A 20,955-nucleotide genomic window follows, 5' to 3' on the forward strand; every position below is an offset into this window, starting at 1 on the left:
GATATCATCAGCATATCCTCCCGGATGAAAGCTTGGAGATATTTAGATTTTAATCACCCGAGGTAGTCTGATTTTCATCTAAGATACTTCCAGGATATCCTCGGGGGGGGGGGGGGGGGGGGGGGGATTCTGATTTTCCTCTTGATTTACTCACCATTTCTGCCTTCAAGTTTATTATGGCTGTATTCACAATTTTCATGCATGAGTTATTCTGATTTTATTTTAGTTGACATTCAGAGTTTACTATTCAATATTGCTGTCGGAAATACGGGGTTTAAAACTTGAATGCTATCCGCGTGTCATCACGATATCACCGTCGATGATTTCGGGCAATGCCCGCAGTGAGTATGCCCCAGTCTTCAACGGTCTCGTACATGCCGTGCTCCTAGCATCGGCCCTCAAGCCCAAGTTATATAAAGTTGCAGGCTCGCGAACCACAATTGTATTTTCACACGCTCAGCGCTAAGCGGATACAGAAGAAATTGAACCGTGACCAAGAAACTCTCATAACGAAGCGCAATGACGGTCTCACTCATTCAGCGTCCTCTACGTGGATCTCGTATTGCTTCTTTCTATCCAGTAAAGAGCTTGCCTGCCCTTTCCTCTTTAGACAGCGCGTTTCAGCTCCAAGAATACATTTCATTGCTCATTCGGCTTGATGTTCACGACGTGGAGACTATTGTATCCATTCCAGGGAAAAGCAGTCAAAATGAACAGGAGGGGGGCGCGGGTGGCGTGCACGGAGAGTCCGATAATGGAGAGGATGCGAAGGGGCCCGATGCCGACAAAGAGCGGAAGCCCGAAGTCATGGTCGACAAAGCTTGCTGGATATACGAGCAGCTGAGGTACGCCGTTGAACTCAATTTATTGATATTGTGTGTTTGATTCTGCGGTTTGGGCAGGCGACTTGCTCAGGACTTGACGCATCCGTTAATTACAATGCTTCAGCAGGAATGCACGCGCGCAACTTGCCCAGAAATGAAAGCAGGAGAATGGCTTTATTTATGCGTTGCACACGGCACGGATGGTGCAATGGAGGTATGGTCGACTATCCTTGCAACGTAGCTGTCTGAATGACTCCAAAATACCATATAGTCATGTTGTGCCATAGATTACATTCTGCATACCCTGGACAGCGCAACTGCGCTCCTCAACTCGCCTCGCACTTTCCCTTCACGTCTACAAATCCCCCCTGCGTCCCACCGCCACTTTTCGTCTCTTGCTCGGCGACTTGGCCGTATCTTCGCGCACGCCTATTTCCACCACCGCGAGGCGTTTGAGCAAGCCGAAGCGGAATCTTCACTCTACGCCCGGTTCCTCGCCTTGACGAGCAAATTCGATCTGGTGCCCCCCGAGTTCCTTGTTATCCCGCAACGCTTCGCCCACCACGATCCGGCGTACAATGGAGAAGACCACGACAGAATGGGGAGAGACGTTGGGCCACCTAGTCTACGCTCTGCTTCGCTCCAACCGCAACCCCCTTCCGAAACTCGCGATCAGCACCCTGACCTTCTAGAGCCCTCGAGGACACACTACGGCCATCCCCTAGGCGGGCCGCCTGGTCTGGGTATCGACACATCCCCTGCCCCAATCGCGGACACATCTGCGCCAGTTATCAGCGAGAGCGGTAATGAATCTCCTAGGAAAGTCGGGAGAAGTAGGACGGACACTATGGTCCTCAGCGACGTGTCGTATATCACTGAGGAGCTCGCAAAATCCGACTCGGGAAGCAAGACCGTCGAATTGGCCGCTCCTGCGCCTATGGAGAGCAATAACTTCCAAATACTAGGGCGCGCAGTTAGCAGCGAGCCCCCTTCTATCAATCCCTTTGAGCAGTTTTTGGATGCTCCAACTCCAGATCCACCTGCTGCATCCGATGCACTCGCGGAAAGGCCACAACCTGCGCCTTTGGATGCGCCAAGGGAGTTGGAAGAGATCGTCCCAGAGGCAGGACAACCTCCTGTAGAGCAAGAGCAAACCGTTGACCAGCCCTTCATCACACCCTCATCCTCCACCGCTCCTACCGAAGCGGTCCCAGAAGCAGCAGCATCAATTGTCGAGAAGCCAGAGGAAAGCAAGGAACCGATAGAACAACCACCCTCGCTGAAAGCAGAGACAACGGACGATTCTACTGCGGCCCCTGATGGAGCGAAGCCTGAACCTCCCGTCCCTCAAACTGCAACAGTGGAAGAAACCCCCTCATCAGCTCTAGGGCTATCGGAAGCTCCACTGACGACGCCCCTCCCCGCCGACGAAGCTCAAGAGCCCGTTCCTCAGCCAGAGGCATCGACAACAGCACCACCTGATCCGTTGCCCTCCATCGAAGAAACGCCCTCCACTGCTGACGATCCACCGACGTCCTCCGCCCTTGCGGACCCAGAGACTCCAGAGAAGGGCGAAGCTGATACAACATTCGGCGAGGACCCCTCGCCTTCCGTCGTCGATGTGCCTGCTAGCGTCGAGAGCGATGTTTCGGCTCCATCCGCTTCCGCTGAAGCACCAGTTCCAGCCACTGACTTGGCCGCTTCGTTAGAACCCGCCTCGAGCGAGTCTGACAAGGCCACTGAATTAGACGCAGAGGTGAAGGAGAGTACGAAGGCCGAAACAACGGATTCAGCGGACGCTCCTTCGACCACCTAAGGCTTAGTTGTTGTTCGTGTATATAGTCCCTCTCTAGTCCATCCACGTTTCACGCAGGCTCCTCGCACCAGTTCGAGCTTCGTAAAAGGCTACGTCCTCCCGTTTCATTGCCCGCGGGCTTGCTTCGCAGTACCATGATACCCATTTGTTGGCACCAGTAGATTCATCCAAAACTGGACTCCACGCAACGTTACACAAAACACAAAATCAAAGGTCGACATAAGGGATACATAGTTAAGCATTAAGTGAAGCGATGAAGAATAAACGAGAGGAAAGGAAGAACTAAGACTAACTACTCAATATCTATCTACTATAAGGAAGCGCCTGAAATGTCCTTTAGGCGGAATCAACGGTTTTTGGGGCAACTGGCTGTCTCCGTTCAAGAACTTCAGCCCATTTCCTGGGGAACCATCCCTCTCTTCCGTCTCTCGTGCGGCCTTTCCACCAATCGGCCTCAATGACTTTGTCGCCGTCCCTCAGTTCGATACGGGGATCTACTTCCTGCCCAGTTCGAGGATCAAGCTTGCCCATTATGGCTACAATCTCATTCTCCTTCAAGCTTAACTCAGCTTGAGAGGAAGCTGTGAAGGGGTAGAGTGCTCGAGCGAAGGTGAGCATGCTGGGGTCCAGAGGAGGAAGCGGTGCGCCGTTGGGCATTGTGAGCTGGCCCTGAGCGGCAGCCCGTTCAGATAACATTCGGATGAGCTTGGTCATCGCAAGGGGGATACCGAAGATGGCGAGAAGGAAAATGATGAGTGGCTTTCTGGAGGGTTTTGGGGTGTTCGGCTGGGATGATCCTGGGGCAGCGGAAGGTACAGGCCTTCCAGTAACGAAGTCTCGGAACTCCGACCTCAAGCCACCCGCAGACCGACGGCCGGTAAGAAGGTCGCGCATCCATCGGACGAGTCCGAACAAACCTAGAACACTGCCAAGTGCGTTCCTGAGCTGAGAGAATTGGTCGATGACGCCGACCATGGAGAAGAAAGACGAATGAGTGGCCATGAAGGTCGATTCGAGCATCTGGGCGACCCCCGAAAAAGTTTGGACAATGGAGTGGAGGAGGGCGAAAGTGTGGTGTGTGGTCGATTCGAGTGTTTGGGTTAGGCTGGCTATTGGTTGGCCAGTGACTGGGTCGACTGCCATCCCTGGGGGACCTCCCATCATCGGCATGCCGTATCCTCCACCCATACCACCGTACCCTCCACCAAAGGAATTGTACCCGCCGAGACCGCCCATTCCACCCATTCCCATTCCACCCATTCCACCCATTCCTCCGTACGATCCATATCCTCCGTAAGAGCCTAATCCCCCATACGATGAGCCATAGGAACCAAGCCCGCCGTATCCAGTTCCTGCTCCATATCCTGTTCCATACGATCCCAGCCGTGAATAGGGTGTCGAGTACGGCGAGGTCATAGCAGAAGAGGCTCCAGGTAAAAGTGAGGATTGGTTCATTGCTCCCGCAGAAGGTGGCAACGATGCTGGTCGTTCGGGTACCGTTGGAATTTGTGAGTTGGATGCCTGTGATTGAGTTGATGAAGCAGCCTGCGAAGATGAAGTGGCCACTGGAGTCTGCGGCAGCGCCGAAGACGAAGCTGCTGCTGCTGCGCCAGACCGTTCCCAAGGTTTTGGGGGAGACACCATCGTAGTACGTGAAAGAGAAGGTCAAAAGCGCCGAACGGTTATCAGCACTTCCGACTGCTGTGTATTTCAAATTTACGTAAGCACATCCACCATGTCTGAGCGTTGTACCCTTTGTCTGCCTTCCATAAAAATGCCCTACTAAAATCGAAAATCAGGATCCCTTTGCAGTTTAATTCTTTTATGGGCAAGAATCCTTTACGTCGATAGAATGTCTTCAAAAACTGAATAAAAAAGGAGCAGTGTGGTAGGGCACGCAGTGCCATGAAAATCCCAAACAGGTATAACAACAAATTACGCGGAGGCCACTGCGAGTAAAGTAAGAAGGGCAGAAGACACAACTCAGTCACTGTATAAAGACTACAACTCAACACATCAATCGCACTGACCACGGCTCCTGCAATTCTCAAAAGTATGGATTTGAGAGGTTCACATCCTTCACAAAGAGAAAGGAACAAGGGGGAGGGATAGTGACAGGAGAAATAGGAGAAAGTAGGAGTGTTCCCTTACGATTCCAACAACTATGTCTTCTTCTATTCTGTACTGTACTTACTCCTTAGTTGGCACCATTCTGAGGTGCAAGGTATGTATATGTCTGTATGATTCTCACTTACATGTACCAGCCTCCATTTACTCACTTCCTAGTCTAATTGATTATATAAATAATTTTCATTCATTAAAACAAATTGGCATATGTGTTGAGTATCAACCAGCCGCGTCGGACACTAGCTCGGGGGGATATACCCATATTTAAGCTCACACGAGGTTGGACGTTGGGTGTACTGCCACAACGGTTTTGAGGGCTACCTTTTTGCTTTTTCTTATCGCGTACTCCCCTTGGGCGCCACAATTGGTGAAGTGACACCACGTGATATGCCTCCCGGAAACAAGCGGGACGCGTCGACATTCACCGCAAGTCCAGCAAAATTCCAGTCTTAACGCTGCCAGAGGATGACTACCCGGGGCATAGAAGATACTACGCACATGCCGTCACTGAAGCCGCCACTGCAATCAACCGCGGCGCCCCGCGATAACGAACCATACGCTGAGGATGTGCAAAAGGTCTTGAAGTGGCAGGAGGGCCGGATAGCGAGACGACTGAAGGGGGAGTACGAGTCGGCGGTGATGCATCTCACTGAGGTGGTGAGTGGTATGTGCTAGGTTATGCTCGCATGGGCTAAAATGAGATAGATAAACTCGAATTTGCATACCCCCATCTCCGTATCTTCGGTCCGCGTCGAGGGCGCGTCGAACACACGACAATCATTCATTGGATCCCTCATTCGCCCCATCCTCTCGGAATGCACCTCTGGGCCCCAGGACTTGGGGTCTGTCCTCCATACCACGCGAAAAATGAGCCGAAGGCTCCACGAGACAGATATTTTCAAGTCGGTGGAAGTCAGGATAGAAGAGGCGCGAGATGTGATGGCCGACGCTGGTGCTGTCGATCTGGTCTTCAAAACGAGGGAAAAGGGGAGGTTTTACCTCAATACCTCCACGGAGCTGGGGAACGAGGAGGGGAATGCCGTGAGTTCTTTTGTTGTGTCACCTTCGTTCGGGTTGAGCGAGCTAGCGGTAGAGCGCGACAGCACGCGTCCGTAATGTCTTTGGTGGTGCAGAGACCTTCGAGGCGAACCTATCCATGGGTACCAAAACCCGGCGGTCGTTCCGAGCCTCTCTAGAAGTCCCGCTGTCATCAGACCTAGGAACGCGCGGTGAGCTATCAGCATATGGCATGGAACGGGATAACACGACATTCGCGTCGTCGTTCGAGACGCTTCGTGGCCTCAAAGCATCTGTCAGGGTGAGCTAGGTCGGCTACGCCATCGTTCGGCCAACCCATAATTCATCGCGCAGACAGGATCGTCGAATCGTGGTCTGGGAATGCATGAAATCACCTACGAGGCGGTTATAAGGCATATTGGTGCTTTCGCGCCAGCTGCCTCGATAAGTATGCGGAGATGTGCTGGCCAAACGACCAAGTCGGCCATCTCGCATACATGGACCATAGACTCGCGCGACGACCGTATTACTGCGACTCGAGGACACTATGCCAAATTCTACCAAGAGTTGGCAGGTCTGGGAGGAGATGCAGCATTCTACAAGGTTGAGTCTGAAGCCCAGGTCTCGCGGTCTATTTGGCCTGGCGTGGTGCGTGCATTCTTGACCATAGTCTACTCATATAATGACCCTTCCTAGTCACTATCTTGGGGGTCTCGCGCTGGGTTGCTTTGGTCCCTTCGTGACAAGCCCTCCTTATTCTCGGACCGATTCCACCTCGGAGGCCCAACCAGTGTTCGCATGTTCCGCCACAACGGGCTGGGCCCGAGAGACGGCTGTAAGTCACCTTCAATTATAACATAGTTTTAGCACTGACGTATCTCGCTTCCTCCAGCCGATTCCCTCGGGGGCGATATATTCTGGAGCACCGGGCTCAGCATCCTCTCGAGCATTCCCCAGAAACCCCACTGGCCGATAAAAATACACGGGTTCGTCAACGCCGGGCGCTTGGACATTGTTGATCAAAGTATGTAACCTAATTTTCTGACAATCCCTTCGTTGGCTCAATAATGCGAATGTAGGCCGTCCACTGACATCGACGATCCGTAACACATTGACAAGACCGTCGGTCTCTGTCGGCCTGGGTCTGGTATATCGCTTCGATCCCGTCAGAGTAGAAGTTAATTTCGGTGTCCCGCTGGTCGCGAGCGAGAGTGACGCGTCGAGAAAAGGACTTCAAGTTGGCATGGGGCTTGAATTCTTATAAATTTGCGGTATTCTAATTCAACTTGAGTCGAGTTAACTTACTCTACTAGTGTGATGCGCGATGGGACCATCGGTATTAATTGCAGTGGGTAGTGCCAGAATTTAACTCTCACCTTCCCATTCAGCTCAGTGCCCATAAGTTTGACGTCCTTTGCTCGGATGCCTCGCCCCATCTGGTTGCTGGAGGTCATATAAAGGTGAGACGTACTTGAAGGCCGCCTTTCTCTAGAATGCTCCTACAGCCCAACCCTGAGCTGACCGACAAACACGGGCCGAAGCAGAAACACGATCGGGAATCACGTGTTGCTCAGGACACCCCTCAAATTTTCGCTACATCGGAGCATCCCAAGACGCTGACATACGCTAAGCATCTTTCCTTCGCTCCATCACCATTACTGGTGCGCAGTGCCAGAATGTCGGCCACCTTTGCCCACTACCAAGGCCCTGCTTCACTTCCATCCGATTATGCCATTGTGTCGCGGTACGCCGCAGCGCACCCAGACAATGAGGAGTCCATTGACTCAGAGGACGAGGACGAGCGATCCATATCATCAAGTAACTCCACTGAACGCGTAGACTCGCGAGCTCACAGCCCGCGGCGGAAGAGTTTTCCCTCCGCACCCTACCTCCGCCGCCCCACTGTCATGACCATGCCATCTAGGCATTCACACCGCTCAGCGTCGAACGTCTCTGAGACTACACCGTTGCTGCCTGCGCCTGATGTTCCCCGAATGATAGAGAGCAATGACGGGGACAATGCAGATAGGCAGACGACGATGTCGATGTTCTGGGAAGAGCTGAGAGTGCTCACACGATACGCACTCCCGGTATACGGGTTCGTCTGACGGCCTTATCTCGTTCCTTTTACTCTCAACCGTTCTTGATACAGCACGCATCTGCTCGAATACAGCCTGGTAATGGCTTCTGTTGTATCTATTGGTCACTTATCGATGACGGCCCTCGCAGCCATCACACTTGGCTCCATGACTGCCAGTGTTTCGGGGTTTAGTATCATCCAAGGCTTTACCAGTGCTTTGGATACCATGCTCCCTGCTGCGTGGACGTCATCTGATCCACAGTTGGTAGGACTTTGGTCGCAGAGAATGTGTACGCACCCCATTTCTTTCAACTCCGCAGCGTTCTTCTGAACCCTAATGCCTCAGGTGTGGTTATGGCGGCGACACTTGTAGTGAGTTTCCTTAGACTTCGCGTATGCAACCCCCTAACAATCCCCCTCCCCCTCGCAATAGCCTATACTGGGCATCTGGCTCAACGCAGAGAACCTCCTCCTGTTCTTGAAGCAAGATCCGGAGGTTGCTAGACTTGCTGCTGTTTACCTGCGATGGATATCATTTGGCTTACCGGGTTTGCATCTCTTTACCGTGTTACACGGACCCCATTTACTAACCGACCTCCTTTGGTACCTTAGCTTATGCCTTCAACTGTGTGAGTCGGTGAGTAACACTCGACCGGTTGATTTCCCTAACATTGATTGATTAATTCGCGTTTACGTGTGCAGGCGGTACTTCCAGTCACAAGGGCTTTTTGCTGTTCCTACACGGATCATCTTCGTTGTCGCGCCGATCAATGCCCTACTGAACTACGCGCTTGGTACGATATTCCCTATCTAGAACGAAGTTGGGCTAAACCAATCGTAGTATGGGGGCCCGAGCCCATTCGCCTCGGATATATCGGCGCACCGATTGCTAGCGCCATCTCATTCAACCTCGTTTCCCTTGCATCTATCGTCTATGGTGTGGCGTATGTACCGAAGACTGCGTGGCATCCCCTTTCTCGTAGAACCTTTACAAGTCTAGGCATCTTGGTGCAACTTGGCCTTGCTGGAGTTGGTCCGTAATATTCTACTTTCAAATTTCCCTCGCCTTACTGTGAGAACAGGACAAACCGCGTCTGAATGGTGGGCTTGGGAGCTCGTGGGTCTTGCTGCCAGTCTGTAAGTTTGTTCATTCACAAACGGCCAGGATGCCGCCTAACTCGGCATTTCCACTTAGGCTAGGTCCCGCCGTTCTCGCTACCCAATCCGTTCTGTTAGTTTCTGCGTCTACGACCTTCCAGGCCCCCTTCGCTTTAGCTGTAGCTACTTCCGTCAGGTTGGTGCTGATCCCCTCGTTGCAGCTCTTCTCTTACGATAGCCCTCTAGAATTGGAAACCTGTTAGGCGAAGAGAAGGCCCGAAGAGCAGGCATTGCGGCGAACACTGCTATTGTTATGGGAGTTGGAATTGCCTTCATCTGGAGGTCAGTAACAAACATCCTCATAATTGATCCTCATACCGACATTTGATTATAGTGCTATGTTCCTCATATTCCGCAAATCATGGGCTCTCCTCTTCAATGATGATCCTGGTAACTATACAGCGTCTGTTTTATAGTCGAGCGTTTATTGACGGTTTCCTCCTATTTTTCCAGAGGTCGTTAAACTCGTTGCGTCCATTCTTCCCTTGGTGGCGCTCTTCCAAGTCTTCGATGGTACATCTGCTGTCACGTCTGGTATCCTGCGAGCTCGCGGTAAACAAGTGCGTCAATTAGTGTATTTCATGCCTAAAAAACCAATCTCATTTATGTAATTGCCTCAGTTCACGGGCGCATTGTTGAATCTCAGGTATACTACACTCATTTACTAACGACTATCTCATTGACATGTTTGTTCTAGCGCGTACTACGTGGTTGGCATCCCCTTCGGCATGTGGCTGACCTTCTCGTGGAATCTCGGCCTATACGGATTGTGGATCGGCCTTACGGTCTCTCTCGTCTACTGCTCCGTATTCAGCACTCTAATCGCAGTGCGCACGGATTGGGACAGGGAAGTCATGAAGGTGATGGAAAGAGTTAAAAGCGGACACAAGGCCCGAGTCAGCGAATCACACCACTAATCCTAATCTACAGTGCTGATCATTATGAACGTGACGAATTTATAAATTACTTTGCTCTGAGAACCTATGTACATGAGGTGGTGGCATATCTGCATACTGTCGCTTGAACATAGTTGATGGTTGTTCACAGACCAGCATACTTCCAAAGGAGGTTACGAAACAGATCCTGCCCCTTCTCGTCCTCGAATTGGGCCCTCACCAGTCCATGCTCCACCGACGCAACGATTTCGTCTCCTTCCCAATTATCCTCGTTCTTGACCCAACCGCCCATCTCCCCGATGAAATAACTTCGAGAATCAGTGGTCTCGCGGAGCAGGACGGCGTGCGCCATTAGCCCCGATGCGATTTCGATGTGTTTCTCGAGGTCTCCGGCCGAAACGTGGACGGTAAGGAGGCCATGGAACGAGTTCGGAAGGTGGAGAGATACGTAGCCGTTGACGGCGTTGGCGACTAAGTGGAATGGTGGCCGAGCTAGATCGGGCGTGTGCTGATTAGATTAATGTGAGTATCTGGTAATACTCCCATTATGAACGCATCCGAGGGTAACTCACTATTCTTGTGACGAGGGGGAATTTGTCCAGGCCTTGCTCATACCCATCCTTTACCTCGAGGTGCAGAAATGCACGTTCCTTCCTTCCGCCTTCCCCAGCCCTCGCGGCATCGCCGAGGAGGTGGATATCGACGTCGATCCCCCCATTCTGCACGTCCAGCCGCAAGTTCAGCTTCCTACTAAACTGATTCGACGAGTTCTCTGATTCCGGAAGACTTGCTAGCAAATTCCCCGGTACGTGCATAAACGGATTTATAGCGAAATGGCCTTTGATTGGGAGCTGTTTCTGAGTAGTGAGACTAGATTTCTCTTGCATGTGCTGCTCCGACTGAGAGAGACGTAGTTTGTGGGATTAATCTTGGTGGAACCTGATGTGATAGTGAAGGACGATCCAGAGGTTGATTCCCGACGATGGTGCGGTGGAGGGCGTTGTAGTGCTGCATGTGGAGAGGGGGACGGTGTAGCAGTGTTCAGCAGAGGCGAAAGTAGGAACGGTTCAGACGGCGCAGATGGTCGACGCTCGGTTCTCGGCGGTGACAACTGCGATTCGCCTCGGTAATATGCAGATCGCCTGGTACTCGTCCGTTCATGAGGATATGGCCCGTCGTAGGCGAAGTCGCTCAACACACTTGAGGTAGGTCTCATGGACAAGAAGTCCATCGGTGGTACATCTACAATGCTGGAAACCGTAGGGTCCTGTGACTGGGCGTACTGTTCAGGACTACACGGTGTCGCATCTATTCCCTCTGGAATAGAAGTGTAGCCTGGAGGCGCAGGGCGCGAAAGCAGTATTGGCGTGGAGCTTGCCATAGGCGGTGTGTTTGCCATCGGCGGCGAGCCTACCCTAGGCGTCGAAGACCTAGACGTTGTACTCGCCATTGGCACTGGTGGGAAGCTTGAGAATGCTGTAGTTCATATCAGGGGTACACTTTATATAGATGCCTCGACATTAAGGGAGCCAGGCGGACGCAATGAGTTCTTGCGCAGTGCCCGTGGGTTGCCAGAAAGTATACTGGTACCGAGCGCTTCTATGTAGAAACGTGGCTAGGTGATCGAGGCGATCGTGGGGAGCACATAGTATTCCTGTTCATGGTGAGCAGTGCGCATTGAGTGTAGTAAAGGGTGTCGTTTTTATGTACCATCATAGGCAACGGCACTGGGCCCTTTTCGACAGCAAAGCAGCAGTCTATACGCAGTAATCTGTTGCATTGAACACGCATGGGTTACAAACACATGAACTTCTTCCAGAACCGCATTATTCCAGTCTTGCGGTGAACATCGCCTCTAGTATGCTTCTCGTGAATGGGATCCTCCGCCACCGTGCTAGTCTCAGAAATAGAATGGGTTGACAATGCACTCAAACTATTTGGGGCCAATTCCGGGGCGATGGCGAGGACTGCGTATTCGGATAAAGAGAGTTGGCCTGCGTCGTTTGTCGCGAGGTTTGGGATCTATAAGAAAAGGATGACTAACATGGGCTACAGGAGATTATAAACACCACCAACACACCTCTTTGATAGGATTAATCACATCGGTTCCTCCCACATCCACAACGGGAGCCCAGACGCCAACTTGATTAGTGTTTATAAAGTTCCACGCAGCTTGCTTGATAGAAACGTCGTTTAACCTTTGGCCTATTATTATATGAGGACAAGACAAAATAAAATAGACCGGGAAGCCTACCTGCGTAGGCTTGCAACTTGGCATAGTACTAGGAGCAATGTTAGACTAAGCTCACATCGAATTGCGATATTCCCTCACCTGCGTAAAGCCACCACTTGAGAACGACTTCCCATATCTAGCCGTTTTGCTAGGAATAGTTTCAATACCGCATCCACGAAAAAGAACGTAACCTACTTACTCTGCGTTTGAGGCGTTATACAACCGACAGAAGTCCAACCAAGCAGCATCGAACTCGGGTTCGTCTTTGATCAAGTCCATAGCTTCCATCAAAAGTTCTCCCCCTCCGAATATCATCGTCAGATGATAGCTATTTGCAACATAATGAGTAGGCACTGTATCCCGTTTGAATCAGCAACGTACGATCCTAATCCTTCGCCGCCCTCATCGACCAAATGGGCGGTATCAGCATTCCAGCCTACTGCAGCACCGTTGCCAGTAAAGAGTCCAAATTTAAAGCCACCAATGTCACGCTACAGCAATTGTGAACAATCGTGTTTTCCGCAAAGCACAAGTGTAGACGCACCATTCCAATCTTGATTCGCTCCAGCCACTTTGTGTCATTCTGCATGGCGGCGACTATGAGATAGATAGAAACATGGGGGGAAGGATTTGCTTACCGTCCTTTCCCATTTCGTGAACCAATTTCCTGCTAGAGTGGTCCAATCGGGTCCAATCCTCAGCCGCCCGGGGCCCTCTGGCGGGGGAGGAGGAAACACCTTTCGCAAGGGATCCCAGGTCATAATGGTTTGGTCGGCCTGAAGCGTGAAATCCATAAGGTCTCCCATTAGTTCGTCCGCTAGGTTGCAAGAATAAGACAATAAGCCATTTAATTTACTTGCTGGGACGCTCTGACGAACCAGTGAGGTAGTAAAACGGCCGCCTCAACGTGCTTCCAGCAACCCTAGCTTCCTTCGCCCCATCACCCCAATGGTTGACGTTGTGTCTACTTCCAAGACCAGCAAATGGGCCAGTGTGGTGAGTGTCGACTTCAGAAAGGTGCCGAGTCATTGCATGGGCAATACGGAATACGTCAGCTCGCCCAGTTCGCAGAAATGACATCCAAAGCCAAAGGTCAGTAGCTTCAGTACATTTGCGTCAGTGTCACCAGCAGATGAAGTACTTATATGAGTTCTCACAAAGTTCGCCATTATCCCACGCAAACCCTCCGACATCATACCTCCATGTATGTCTGGTCTGGTCATATGTGTGCATCACATCGCCGTAGTCCCAGAACCCGTGGAACTGTCTTTGTTCGATGTCCTACGAAGCCCGGTATGAATTTAGCGCAAGTTTCGCGTTTTTAGGGGTTACCAACTAGGAGGTAGAAATCAAGCAAGTCGCTTTTGCGCTTTTCGATTGCCCTTGAGCCACTGGTTGACATATCCGGTACGTTCCTGTGATTTCAAGCGGTTAGACGAAGGCGAGAGGGATCGATTTAGTCCCACCATCGCCCGCCGAAGAGCTTTTGAGAGGCATAGAACTCAGGGCTGGCCACGAGTTGAGGGGGGTTTGTCTGAGAAGCATACGTTCACCCCGTCTGATAGAGGGAACCAAGATACATACTTGTACGTTCCCGAGTCCGGCTAGAGTAACTCTCGAGGGCGTGGAGGGAAACAGCTGAATAGTCGCCTCCCATGAGCGGCCGACTCCGATCGGAGTAGGATCTGGGTCTCCGACATCTTCGTAGGTCAGGTCAAGCTAGTCCGAATTAGTTCGCTGGAGGCGACGAAATCGAGTAGTGACCATACCCCATGAGCAACAGTATCATAGTGCCTCAAGTCCATCGCAGGAGCCTATACAAACATCGCAGTTAAAATGAGCAAGAACCTACATGCGTTCTGAGCGCCACACATACCCTCGGACTATAGGCCCATAATGTCACGGTCGCGGCATCGCTGCCAGCTCCTCGAATATCGAGGCCTCTGGGAGCGCCTTGCCAGAAATCTACGTAGCTAGATTTGGAGGTTTTAACGGCCTAACAAACAAAGTCACATACCTTTGAGCCCGAAAGCCACTCCACCGCCCTGCGCACCCCCGACGTATCCCACACCGGCGGCCCTCGTTCCATGGCCAGCATTTCCCAGCCAACTCGCGGCTCTCCCAGCACTACTCCTCTTTGCAACTGTGAAATCATTCGGCCTTAGCTGATCCAGTGTGTAATCAGACCATACAGGCAATTGGTCGACTTCGGAGGACACCGTCGTCGGCCAGGTGGAAATATCCGGGACCGCTTGGCCGTTGAACTGCGGTGTGAGTACAGCAGGTGTGGCATCGCGGCGAAGACCAGAAAGAACGCGGACCGGTTCACCCCAGATGCCTCCGTCAGCGGTGACGAAGCGGACATGGCGATTGTAGAGTTCGTCGGTGAGAGGCGTTGTGAATGTAAGTCCCTAAGGAGATTCAGTAATCAAATGTGTGCTCTGTGGGAGCGAGTACGCACAATTGCTTTGATGAAATCCTTGAACTGATCACCATCGTAAATAAAGAAGTGCACCGTACGAATGGCAGTAGCCCCAGCACTGACGTAAAACCGCAAAGTGAAGGGCAAGAATGCTGCATGGCCTCCACCAGAGTACTTTCCAGAGACCTACGCGGGGTACGAACGATAAGCAACTAGGCACTAGCTATTTTCTCCAGGCGCTGCCACTACTCACCTTGATGACTGCCCTCACAGGGCCTTTCTGCTCAATGACGACGGCCTCTATCGTTCCTTGCGTGATTTGAATCGGGGGCCCTGGAGCCGCCGCCTCGGGCTCATCTGGTGCATTCTGCACATAAACGACGAGCTTCCCGCCTTGAACCAACTTTTTCCCGCCCAATGAAATGCTGTCAATGAGGGTTGCGCCGCTCTTGTTAAACGTGACTAGTATATTCACGATGGGTCAGTAACTTGATGAAGGACGGTCCACGACACAACGGAAGTGTAATCACCCGAGAACTGTCCAGTGACCACCGTTACCGAGGTATTGCTTTGTGAGACCGAAACCGGGGAGGCTGGTTCCGCCGGACTCCCTTGAGAGATAGAGAAACTATCTCCAGGAGCGGTGCCAGCTGCCAACGCATGTCCCGTCCACTTCAGACTCCCATCTGGCCAGCTAGTAAAGTTGCCTTCAGCATCATGCATACGCAGTAAATCCCGACATCAAACCACTTACTAGGCCAAAGGCCAGCTCTGCAACGGCAGTTTCTGACCGTTACTTGAAGCGATTGAAATCGGTGTAGTCCTATCAATGTCCCCCTGCGCCCACGGTATCCCAAACGCCGTCCCGGTTGGCAAAGCTGCTGGGGCCTTGCCATCTAACCACTTGAGGTCCACAGATTGCTCTGCGCTCAGTTCTTTTGCACGGCTACGCACGCGATGCAGCATGTCGGACTGGAGAAAGTGTACGAGTCGCGAGAAGGTAAGTTCTATATTCTGTGTTCCAGCTCGCCTTATGGGCGAAACTCACGCTCGCCACATCATCCACGTAGTGCGCAACCTCCGGTAACGATGCCACATGCCCGTGTCACAAGGCCGACCGTTGTTCCATATCTCGACTTCGAAGTGGCAAATCCGCGTCGACGGACGTTGTTGGCTGTACGTACGATGTCCGAACGGTCTCCGGCGGTCCGATCGACCGCTCGCGCGTTCACATATCGCGTCCCTGAATCGCGTCAATAAGTGTCAGGGGCTGGGCGCAAATTCTTCGACCAACTAACAACCTAGGAAAGGACGATGTCTTTGGGTTGTATACAAGGATATCTATTTTGTATTCACCACTAAATGAAACTACCGTAGCTCTCTTTCGGCGGCTGACCCACGGAATGGGATTGACTAGGCGACAAAGGCTCCATTTCCACGTGGTGTATTTCGCGACGCGAACTCTTATTACGCGATCTGAACAGCGAGCTTCGCGCAAACAGTGCAATCGTCAGCCTTCAGGCCAAGTATAGTCGCATCACGCCCAATCACTGAGATCCCCAACTCACCTGAACACCGATCTTTTCGTTCCATAGCGGAGAACAAGCCTGGCGAGTACCGGTTAACGTTCATCCAGTAAGCGCGAGACATGCATATGTGCATCGTGAAGAAGGAACAGCACATACAAGATCGTCCCCACAACTGTCCCCAGGACCAAGACGGGATGTGGTCGTACGTGCTCTGGCACCTCTTCTGGGACTTCCGGTGGCTCAGCGATGGGGTCTTCAGAGTCGTCGCTGCCTCCAGGCGACGGTACCTCTGTAGCCCCTGGAGCTGTAGTTGTAATGTGCGATGCCGCCCGACATGCATGGCGCGACTTCCATTCGAATGTGTGTGTACCGTTCCAGCGCCACAGGTACGTAGGCTCGCTCGGCTGTAGGTATTTGGTATTTTCGTCAATATGAGATGAGTCAACGGAGCATCACTGGCAACGAACCTCTTGAGAATGCGCATCGCAGATGAACTGAAAGTACGCCATCTGTGGTCTATCTGTATACGCCCCCCCATGGATGAGGTACTGCACTATGGCTGAGCCCGTACGTACGTGAACATCAGAACACATAGAACACACAGACGGGCAGATTTGGCGCACTTTCGGTGTCGTTCGTCTCGTAAATTCTGCGTTTGCCCAGTTGCGCACGCGGTGCAAGGTTGGGTGCGCCAGCGACGGGGATCACTTGCAATCGACGCTTCGGCTCCGATGGATGAGATGGCCGGATGTTTTCCACTGTGCATGGAAGTAAGATCACCATATTATGGAACATCAAACAGGTTTAGACCCTTGCCTATGAGACAAATCCAGGTGCCCTTGGGACACTGACATCACAATCCCTACATAAAGAAGCCAGTCTCAGCACCAAGCGACAACCCGCATACCTGCAATTCCGCTGGAAGGGTCCCATTCCAGTCCAACGGCCCCCTCAGCCCGATGGAATACACACTCGTCGTGCGCGTCGGCGGGGTCTCTTCGACGACACGGATTTTTATGGGCCGTGGGTCGACTTCTATTGCTTTGCCGTCGGTTTCTTCGTGCCCTTTGTGTCTGTGGAGTAGAGGACATAGATTGTATCGCAGTTTATCGTTCGCGAAGGAAAAGGTGCAAGGGAGGGTAGTAGGGGTGGCCCCTGTGGCAGCTGTCTGTACTGCATCCGGGGCTGGCTTTACCTCGGGCGCCACACACGCAGAGCCAGCCACCAGGACGAGCGCAACAGACCAAACGAGATGTTGCACCATGCTGCTCATGGTGGCCGACATCCAACCTTCGTCATTCCAAACTCGAGCTAGCCACCTTCATGCTGTGAGACAGCTTATCGCCTCAATGGAGTCCGCTATTTTCGCTATCGCTCTCAATGATGTCTTCTCACCGGCAAGATGGACGGGCCGACCGGGACAACCTTGTAAATTTAGACGAGCGCGCTGACGAAGTGGCAGTACTGTGATGCAACCTTGAGAAGCCCGGAGCCTGAGGGTACCTAAACTACACGGCTGAACTTACTACTGTGAGAGAACCAGGGGCTGAGTAGATATTGCTTCGTTTCCGCGTCGAAGGGGAAACCAAGGCCTAATCTAATCATGAGAGAAGTCTAAGCATGGGGACAACATAGTTTAGAACTGACTGTGCTTCATCAGCAGTTCAGATTGACTGAGGAAATTTGAGGAAATCTAGTAAGTAGTAGAAATCGCGTAAGCATCAAGTTTCATCGCATTCCCGATCCCAAAAGAAAGGGCCACGAATTCAAGGTTTGCAGTAGTCTTCCGAGTAGACTCTGCATACTAGTCAAACTGTGTTGTGGAGGTTCGTGATTGGGGAGATAGCACATGACGAATCCCAACCGTAGGCACTAAGTAATGTTTACCATCATTAATAGGAATGGCGGTGATATGTCGCAAGTGTTTCTCTCGTAGGTGCGCGTTCTCACGTTGGCTGTTGCGAGGGGCTGCGGGCACCCGTTCTAGTACAGTCCGAAGAACCGTTGTGCATACTAGAGGTCAGACAATTTCGCTTGCTAGGTCCTCGACGAAGAGTCGACATCTCGCAGCGAGTGAGTCACTTGCCAGTGGTCCAAGAGAAAGCAGCTCACCACCTCGTTTCGTATGGAGCTGGCCGTGTTTTCACACATTTATGGCCACAGGTCACATAACATATTGCAACTAGCGTACGAAAACAGATAACTCCCGATGCGCATATGCCCATGCAAGCCAGAAGAAAGAGGAATATTCCGAGAGACACTTACTAACCACCTCGAGACCGTTTAGCATGCGTAGATTCCTGAGACCCCTCACCCTTGCTGTTCGGCACGTAGTCGTCATCGTCCCATGGTAATAATACGATTTGCGTCAACTGGGTTTATGTCGAGCAGGGTTAGAATTATTGGGGACCTCTACGACATTGTGGAGGTTGGCGGTACCAAACTGGCAACAGGCTTATGGCTGGTCACCAATGCAGTACCACCCCAATTTGCTCGAGACAGGCCGATTGCTAGGGAAAAAAAGTGGAAAGCGTTATGAATGTGAATGTAGGATGAGAGGTTGGACCAATCCTGATCCTTATGATGGTGCATGTAGGCATTCACCATGGCCCTCCTCAATCTCTCTAACGGCGCTGCCAGCCGCTCTAGTGGTGAAAGCAAGCAGGTTCGGAGGGATGTCGTGATCGGGTATTGGAAGCACTGCGATCTCTGGGTTGAAAGTTGCATAGTGTTCTTGAAGATGTCTTGGCCAAACACTATTGAAGGTGTATAGGAAACTCGGCAGGTTATTGTCCAAAGGAAGATCCACCAGATGGATTCCAGGTCATGTTGGAAGTTGTATACGAGTGGCATTTGGGGTGCGGCAGGGCCCTCGGTCTTTGTGAAAGTGTCGAGGTCAAACGTCGTATCCGGCAGGGTTGATGTATCGAATTCGAGGTAGCGAGACGCGAGAATTTCGTGAGGCATGAAGTACGGAGTACCCTATGAACATGTTACGGGGGTTTGTGCGTCAATTGGAGAGGCGGCGTACCGTCTTCGGGTCTCTGCCTACATCATGCTCCAGATCAAAGGAGAACCGCCTGGAGTACTCCAGGTCAGACAACTTAGCTTGCCACGCGCCGCCGCTGGGATGAGCCAGAATGTTGCCAGAACTAACATCTCGATGCACCCATCCAGCACAATACATAAGGCGAAGCGCTGGTAGACGGGATGAGATTTTATCCATGAAAAGTGGAGGGAAACCTACCAACGACTGCCTGACTGAGGACGTCCGTAACCTCGCCTACGGTCCTAAGGTCACCCACAGCCTCGCATACCTCCCCAAAGACAACCCGATATTGTTTCCTCGGCGTAAACTCGCGAGGAGTTTCATCCAAAGCGTCCTTGCTTTCGGGCGGGCGGGGAGTCCCGCTACCACCCCGATATGATGTCGTCGGGAGCGCTAACGGTTCAACGGTGGAAAACAGCCTGCGCTTTCCTTGTGAATTGGGAGAGCGTGGTTTAGTCCGTTTGCCTTCATAATCCACCACGATTTCGATGAAATATTTCTTGTATCTGTCATTCCGTTCCAGGTCACTGATTGAAGGCCGCAACCTCTCGAAGGCAAGATATCGTGCGTCTTGCTTGTCACGGAAGAACTTCTTGATATCCTCGAAGATCTGCGACTGAATTTGAGCCTCAGTAAGTGCCGAATCCTCCAGCCAGACATCCTTCAATACACGGGAAGGCTCTCCGGGGGACAGGACATTGCCACTACAGTTGCATTCAACCACCTTCCACACCCGAGCCATACGACCAGTGATATTGTTCGAACGATACTCGGCGATGGAAGCAGTAGTGCGGAAGAAACGGTCGCATTGTTGTCCCTGTTCGGTAGAGGGGATTCTGTATATATAGTCCCCTTTCGCGTCTCGCGTGACCATCGGGTCATAACCCAGCTCTTCCTCCGTGGCGAACAAGAAGGACATGAACACTTTGATCAGGAGTCGTGGGTTCTAGCGCAAAAGTCAGCCTGCGTGCCGCATGGAGGAGACCTCACCGACTTTTACAAAACTGAAGGGCTCTGAAATCATCGAGTGCGACCGAGAATGATACCATAGGGTAACACGATCTTCGACAATCGTAATCTACGGCGAGTTGAGCAAAAGGAACAAATTCATTAGTAGCAACACGACTTACCCCATATGTGAACATCCGGCGAGCATCGTCGTTCATGATTTGAATACTTGCGGCAACTCCTTCGATATTATTCTACGAGCATCGCTGACTACATTAGTCTGTCGCAACACCGTCATTCAGTCGGACACACTTCAACTTCCTTGGTAGGATCTAGCGTGAACATCAAGACGCATGCGGCGCTGGACACCGTCAGCCTGCTGACACGGGGACCTTCTGATGTGAAGCATCCGTCGATCTTGCTGTTCAAGTTCGAGGCTGGGGGTCCAAGGGAGATATTAGGACGTACGCAAAGTGTGAATCCGTTGCGAGATCGGCCCTGGGGCATGCAAGAGGCTATTGCTTCAGCTAGCGAGGCGAGGTGTTCGTGCGACGTCGGCGTGTCGAGTATTGGTAAATCAGCATGGCTGAATTCTGCGACAGGATTCGTTGAGATTGGGGAGTTGCTTGCCGTCTTAGAGAGCAATTGCACTACGTTGTCAACGTCAGAATCGTTGACGTCGAACGGCAAGTACGATGAGAGGTATTCTTCGACTCCGCAGATGGCAAACTCTTCTTGAATCAGCTCGCGAATACCCTGGCGAAAGTGAGACATGTGAGGTTCTCTGCAAACAATACCGAGTACTGTGATGCCTTGGCGGAATTCGAGTTTTGCGCTGTTTGCGTGATTTAGAAAG

The 20,955-nt window shown here is 51.9% G+C and overlaps 8 protein-coding genes across 8 annotated transcripts; 3 read left to right on the forward strand and 5 right to left on the reverse strand.

Annotated features, from left to right (window-relative positions):
* Positions 1 to 519: 519 nt before the first annotated feature.
* On the forward strand, positions 520 to 2,640 carry PC9H_006097 (uncharacterized protein; the record flags this gene model as incomplete). The annotated part of the gene is made up of 3 exons (XM_036775651.1): positions 520 to 845; positions 903 to 1,038; positions 1,096 to 2,640. 3 exons carry the CDS (start codon positions 520 to 522, stop codon positions 2,638 to 2,640), a joined length of 2,007 nt encoding a protein of 668 aa, XP_036631670.1.
* A 336-nt stretch (positions 2,641 to 2,976) lies between these two features.
* Positions 2,977 to 4,284, reverse strand: PEX13 (Peroxisomal membrane protein PAS20; the record flags this gene model as incomplete). Its single annotated transcript, XM_036775652.1, has 1 exon — positions 2,977 to 4,284. One exon carries the CDS (start codon positions 4,282 to 4,284, stop codon positions 2,977 to 2,979), a length of 1,308 nt encoding a protein of 435 aa, XP_036631671.1.
* A 981-nt stretch (positions 4,285 to 5,265) lies between these two features.
* PC9H_006099 (uncharacterized protein) lies at positions 5,266 to 7,048 on the forward strand (the record flags this gene model as incomplete). The annotated part of the gene is made up of 7 exons (XM_036775653.1): positions 5,266 to 5,424; positions 5,473 to 5,808; positions 5,861 to 6,085; positions 6,139 to 6,429; positions 6,481 to 6,619; positions 6,677 to 6,808; positions 6,864 to 7,048. 7 exons carry the CDS (start codon positions 5,266 to 5,268, stop codon positions 7,046 to 7,048), a joined length of 1,467 nt encoding a protein of 488 aa, XP_036631672.1.
* A 229-nt stretch (positions 7,049 to 7,277) lies between these two features.
* Positions 7,278 to 9,939, forward strand: PC9H_006100 (uncharacterized protein; the record flags this gene model as incomplete). The annotated part of the gene is made up of 14 exons (XM_036775654.1): positions 7,278 to 7,882; positions 7,937 to 8,154; positions 8,211 to 8,236; positions 8,298 to 8,412; positions 8,477 to 8,501; positions 8,567 to 8,658; positions 8,706 to 8,897; positions 8,947 to 9,001; positions 9,060 to 9,158; positions 9,209 to 9,304; positions 9,357 to 9,412; positions 9,476 to 9,582; positions 9,643 to 9,668; positions 9,720 to 9,939. 14 exons carry the CDS (start codon positions 7,278 to 7,280, stop codon positions 9,937 to 9,939), a joined length of 1,932 nt encoding a protein of 643 aa, XP_036631673.1.
* A 124-nt stretch (positions 9,940 to 10,063) lies between these two features.
* On the reverse strand, positions 10,064 to 11,317 carry PC9H_006101 (uncharacterized protein; the record flags this gene model as incomplete). The annotated part of the gene is given in 3 exon segments (XM_036775655.1): positions 10,064 to 10,426; positions 10,491 to 10,817; positions 10,829 to 11,317. The coding sequence occupies 3 exon segments, from the start codon at positions 11,315 to 11,317 to the stop codon at positions 10,064 to 10,066; spliced, it is 1,179 nt and encodes a 392-aa protein (XP_036631674.1).
* A 395-nt stretch (positions 11,318 to 11,712) lies between these two features.
* PC9H_006102 (uncharacterized protein) lies at positions 11,713 to 15,539 on the reverse strand (the record flags this gene model as incomplete). The annotated part of the gene is made up of 20 exons (XM_036775656.1): positions 11,713 to 11,940; positions 11,999 to 12,123; positions 12,173 to 12,200; positions 12,251 to 12,299; positions 12,351 to 12,479; positions 12,533 to 12,642; positions 12,696 to 12,734; positions 12,790 to 12,968; positions 13,030 to 13,251; positions 13,309 to 13,432; positions 13,488 to 13,566; positions 13,618 to 13,685; positions 13,736 to 13,870; positions 13,921 to 13,965; positions 14,028 to 14,116; positions 14,169 to 14,562; positions 14,613 to 14,759; positions 14,827 to 15,035; positions 15,104 to 15,267; positions 15,328 to 15,539. 20 exons carry the CDS (start codon positions 15,537 to 15,539, stop codon positions 11,713 to 11,715), a joined length of 2,775 nt encoding a protein of 924 aa, XP_036631675.1.
* A 655-nt stretch (positions 15,540 to 16,194) lies between these two features.
* On the reverse strand, positions 16,195 to 17,375 carry PC9H_006103 (uncharacterized protein; the record flags this gene model as incomplete). The annotated part of the gene is made up of 5 exons (XM_036775657.1): positions 16,195 to 16,506; positions 16,570 to 16,655; positions 16,726 to 16,860; positions 16,913 to 16,949; positions 17,010 to 17,375. The coding sequence occupies 5 exons, from the start codon at positions 17,373 to 17,375 to the stop codon at positions 16,195 to 16,197; spliced, it is 936 nt and encodes a 311-aa protein (XP_036631676.1).
* A 1,139-nt stretch (positions 17,376 to 18,514) lies between these two features.
* Positions 18,515 to 20,873, reverse strand: PC9H_006104 (uncharacterized protein; the record flags this gene model as incomplete). Its single annotated transcript, XM_036775658.1, has 8 exons — positions 18,515 to 18,612; positions 18,707 to 18,858; positions 18,912 to 19,084; positions 19,134 to 19,300; positions 19,350 to 20,097; positions 20,146 to 20,229; positions 20,282 to 20,353; positions 20,412 to 20,873. 8 exons carry the CDS (start codon positions 20,871 to 20,873, stop codon positions 18,515 to 18,517), a joined length of 1,956 nt encoding a protein of 651 aa, XP_036631677.1.
* Between the last annotated feature and the right edge of the window lie 82 nt (positions 20,874 to 20,955).

The sequence above is a fragment of the Pleurotus ostreatus genome (assembly GCF_014466165.1).
Source record: "Pleurotus ostreatus strain PC9 chromosome Unknown scaffold_4, whole genome shotgun sequence".
NCBI lineage: Eukaryota > Fungi > Basidiomycota > Agaricomycetes > Agaricales > Pleurotaceae > Pleurotus > Pleurotus ostreatus.